Genomic DNA, 5,000 nt, shown 5'->3' on the forward strand with positions numbered 1-5,000 from the left:
AGCCAACAGATTAGTGTGCATTGTGAATACTTTTTTTGCATGGTGCGTGTTCATAGCCTACTGTATTTCTCCCGTGAAAGCGCGAGGAGGCGTGGAGCTTCATGAAAAAAACAAAAAAATTTGTTTGTTTGTTTTTCAATCGGTCGATAAATGCCAGCAGCACAAAAATAATTCCTTGACAACTCCTTGGCCAGACTGGAGTTACTTTAGAGAACATGATAATTGCTTGACCAATTTCCTATCTAGTCTACTGAAAAACTGCCGACAGAAAAGCGATGTTGATTTTTAAAGTGCGTGGGTGGGGATAGGTGTTTGCACATAAATCCTAACACAGGCAACATGTAGCCTAGTGGAACTCAGCTCCGCATGCCTCGAACCACGTCTTTCGCGATTCTATAATCGCCCCTGTTTGAGCCCTGTTTGAGCTGATGATGGGTGTGTATGGGTGGAGTAAATGCAAAAAGAAAACGAAACCACATCCCAGCAATGTGCAGCCCCGTTCTAACAGGGCTAGTCGAAAGGGGGCTCTTGTAGACTCTGGGCACACACACACACACACACACACACACAACCACCCCTGTCTGGTTTAGGCCTCTGCTTACCTTGTAGACTCTGGGCACACACACACACACACACACACACACACACACACACACACACACACACACACACACACACACACACACACACACACACACACACACACACACACACACACACACACACACACACACACACACACACACACACCCCTGACTAGTTTAGGTCTCTGTTTACCTTGTAGACTCTGGGCACTCTTCTGGTTGTCTGAGGAGGCCGAATCCAGTTTCTCTCTCTGGAACACAAACATCAACACACAAGATGACACAGCAGCAGATGCTTAATTACCTTTTTTAGTACAGAGAATTTGAAAAACTCCTGTTCACTGAAACAGTTTTTTCAAGTTGTCTGCTGAGTGACCCATGGGCCATCTCCGACGCACCTGCCAGCTGAGGTGTGCGAATAAAAATACAAGTTTTCCTATTTCAGTACAGAGGGGGCTGCAAGTAGAAATGTCCCACTTTACTAAACACCAACATACACATGACACAGCAGCAGATGCTTCGTTTCCTATTTCAGTAAGGCAAGGCAAGGCAAGTTTATTTGTATAGCACATTTCATACACAGGTGCAACTTAGTGTGCTTCACAAAAAAACACAGTATAGACATTAAAGTTGCAAGTCCACACACTTGCTCCAGTTTTGGTTTTCTTTTCTTTTGTTCCCAAGTGAATGTTGTCGAGCTACAGACTTTTCATCAGACTTGTCAAACAAAACGGGAGCAAGAGTGCAAACATTTATCTTTATTTTGATAGTTGTCTGACCCTGTTGTCCTGCACCTGCGTCTTGGATGTGCGCACCACTACCTTACTTGACTATTTCAGTATGGAGAATGCTGCTAGCAGATATGTCCCACTTTACTACTGACGTCTATCTATCTACTCTATCGAACGCGCTCCATCAGCCATCAGGTTGCCATGGTGTTGACTGTGGCGTAACTAGGGATGTAAATCACAGCCTCCATGACGACACGATTTCCAGGTGTGTGTGTGTGTGTGTGTGTGTGTGTGTGTGTGTGTGTGTGTGTGTGTGTGTGTGTGTGTGTGTGTGTGTTAGGGCTGGTAAAATAATATTCGAAATTCGAATATTATTCGAATATGGGAAAAATATGTATATTCGAACGTAAAAATGAATATTCGAATAATTCACGAAATATATTGCGCAGGGCAGCGGGCGCATTGATTCTCCTAAGTGTCCATGGTGCGTCCCTTACTGGCCTGTGTGTAGCTGCTGCACTCACATGTCACAACAAGGAAGCAAGGACTGCGAGTAGCTTCGTGCAGATTGTTTTGACATTTGAGTTCTTATTGCTGTTCGAACCGCATTGTAAGAAGTTGTCGTCTCTCGTGAATGACTTACAACGTGGAGCTCTACACCCCCACCCCAAACTATGCACGGAATAAAAGGCGAGGTGTGAGATTGCACCATAAAGTCGCAATATAGCTTTTTTTGTAGCTACAGATAAGCGACTGGTCTTCACAATTTTTTTCGCACCGTCTGCCACAAATGCTGGCTTAAGATAAGGCGACAAGAGGCAGTCAGGAATTGCTTGAATTGGGCACGAGACCAAAGCAGGCGGCATCAAGGAGTTTGTCAAAGCAGCAATGGAATCAAGCGAGGTACAGCCCAAATTTTAGTTGGAGAGGTTGAGTGACGCTTGTGTGTGTGTGTGTGTGTGTGTGTGTGTGTGTGTGTGTGTCTGTTTGCGCGTGTGTGGGTGAATGAGAGAGAGGCAGCGCACATTCGCGAAGTTGCCGTTGTGAAAGACTATCTGGGTCCCCCGTACCAACTCCAGGTGATAGAAACACAGCGTTTGGTCAAAACGAAAGTCTATCAATCCTGGTCTGAATGAATACGCCCTAAATTAAGAGTGACATTTACTTACGACCAAACAACATTACTTCTAACATCTACAGTCGCCAGTTACGGACCAATATAGTCTTTCACACCGTATTTGCCTGATTATCATAGACGTTCAAAGTGTTGCGCCACTAGGAGGGCACAGCCTGGCAAGTGCCGTGTGTCTACTTTCCCACTTCGAGTTTAATTGTGTTGTTCGTATCTATTCGATCGCCAGCACAAAATAAACGGGTAGAACGATCTGCAATAGCCTTTTCCCCATAGTGTAAAGTGTGTATTCCGTGCCCAGTGCTCGTTTTTCGCGTGATTTTCTCCGGGGGGAAAAAAAAATTAATTACTTAATAATATTCCAATATATTCAATATTCGGACCATATTTTAAGACCCATATTCGAATTCAATTTCTGGGGAATGTTACCAGCCCTAGTATGTGTGTGTGTGTGTGTGTGTGTGTGTACCAGGCTGGTGATCTCCTGCTGCAGTGACGTCACTTCCACCTCCTTGGCGTCTTCCCCGGCGACGGTGTTAGCATTAGCGGCGGCTAGCCTCTGCTTCAGGTCACCCACTTCCTGTTGGAGTTCCATGATGCGCGAACGCTCCGACACGGTGGCCAGCTGCGGAGATCACACACACACACACACACACAGGTCACTAACCAAGGCACACACACTCAGCAATAACAGAAGCCTGTACTGCGCTAGCCTGTGTGTTTGTGTTGCTGTGCTGTGCTGTGCCATTGCCATGTCATGTCCATGTGAGATGTCTTGCTATGTAAAGCCCTGCAGCATGTCATGTCCATGTGAGATATCATGTCTGGCTATGTCAAGCCCTGCAGCTGATGACTTCCATTATTGCGCCGATTGCTCAGAGAATTCCTTAGACAACACAATACCTGAGTCACTGCCAACACAGACACAGCTATGACAATATAACATATATAAGTATGGCGAAAGCAGACATACCGGTACGTGCATGATCTACACTTTGGTATATAACTGAGACTAGGTTTTAATTTTTCAATGTGAATGTGAAAAAGATATATCTATCATATCAGAATACATGTACTTCACAATGTTATTATTTTGACTACGGTATGCTGAAGTTATACTGAAACTGACCTGAGCATTTAGATATTATGTTATATATTGTTGCATCATTGCAAACTAAAACAGGCACCACCTTGTGTGATTACTTAATTAATTAATTACCTCTCAGTTATGAAATATTAGGTACAGTTTGTCAAATAGAAACATTATAAAGTGAGAAGTTGTCTAACCTACCTCTGCTTCTTCTCTTCCTGAATCACCCCACCCCCGAGTTGGCCCACCCCTAGGACCGCCCCTGCCCACAGGATTCCAACACCCCCCCCCCCCCCTTTTCGTACCCATCCCAGTGTAGTGTCCTCCACCTTCCCCTCCCTCCATCCCAACACCATCCCAACACCATCCCAAACCCCACACCATCTCAGCATCTAAGCAACCCCCCACACACACACACACAACCCACCCCATCCCCACCCCCACCCACCCTCCATCTCGTCCCAACAGGGTGCCTTGCGATTGGCGATTGCAACACCATCCCAAACCCCACCACCTCTTGAACTCCCACCTCAGCGCGGTGCAGTGCAGTTGTAATTGTTTTTACCCTAGTGTCTTCCAACTCCCTCTGCAGTTTGTCAGCTTTGGTCTTTTCAAAAAGCAGACTCTGCTCAAGATCCTTTATGTGGGCATGCTCCAACTTGGTCTGCGTCTGTTAGTCAGAGAAGAAGAGAAAAGAGAAGAAGAAGAGAGCAGAGAAGAGAAGAGGAGAGAAGAGAAGAGAAGAGAAGAGAAGAGAAGAGAAGAGAAGAGAAGAGAGGAGAGGAGAAGAGAAGAGAAGAGAAGAGAAGAGAAGAGAAGAGAAGAGAAGAGAAGAGAAGACAAGACAAGACAAGAGAAGAGAAGAGAAGAGAAGAGAAGAGAAGAGAGGAGAAGACAATAGAAGAGAAGAGGAGAGAGGAGAAGAGGAAAACAGAGGAGAGAAGAGAGGAGAGAAAAAGAGGAGGAAGAAAAGGAGGAAGAGAGAAAAGAAAGAAGAGAGAAGAGAGAGGAGCATCGCCTCTGTCACATGCAGCTCAACGCGGCGGAGGAGGAAGAGACACATGCTGCCCTGATGTGATGTCATGTCACCCTCGCCATGACAACAATGGGACAAGGAGGACAGTGGCACGGGAGGATGGAGAGAGAGAGAGAGAGAGAGAGAGAGAGAGAGGGAGAGAGAGAGGGAGAGAGAAAGAAAGAGAGAGAGGGATGGGCTGAGGGAGAGAGATGGAGAGAGAGAAAGCAGAGGAAGTGAGGAGGGAGGTGGCACGGGAGGATGGAGAGAGAGAGGGGGGGGGAGGAAGAGAGAGAGAGGGGGAGAGAGAGACAGCGAGAAAGAGGGAGAGAAAGAGAAAGAGAGAGGGGGAGAGAGGGAGAGAGAGAGAGAGGAAGAGAGAGAGAGAAAGAGAAGGAGGGGATAGAAAAAGAGAGGAAAACAGTTGGAACAGACAGAATAGTGAATG

The 5,000-nt window shown here is 46.2% G+C and overlaps 1 protein-coding gene across 1 annotated transcript in view; it reads right to left on the reverse strand.

Moving 5' to 3' along the window:
* clip1b (CAP-GLY domain containing linker protein 1b) overlaps positions 1-5,000 on the reverse strand; it is a 61,744-nt gene that overhangs the window by 38,444 nt on the left and 18,300 nt on the right. The window contains exons 9-11 of the mRNA XM_063209746.1: positions 4,103-4,207; positions 2,917-3,072; positions 778-835 (exon numbers count right to left, since the gene is read on the reverse strand). Of these exons, the coding sequence (XP_063065816.1) occupies positions 778-835; positions 2,917-3,072; positions 4,103-4,207 (319 nt within the window). The remainder of the gene's footprint in view (positions 1-777; positions 836-2,916; positions 3,073-4,102; positions 4,208-5,000) is intronic.

This window comes from Engraulis encrasicolus, chromosome 11 (assembly GCF_034702125.1).
Source record: "Engraulis encrasicolus isolate BLACKSEA-1 chromosome 11, IST_EnEncr_1.0, whole genome shotgun sequence".
NCBI classification, from domain to species: Eukaryota; Metazoa; Chordata; class Actinopteri; order Clupeiformes; family Engraulidae; genus Engraulis; species Engraulis encrasicolus.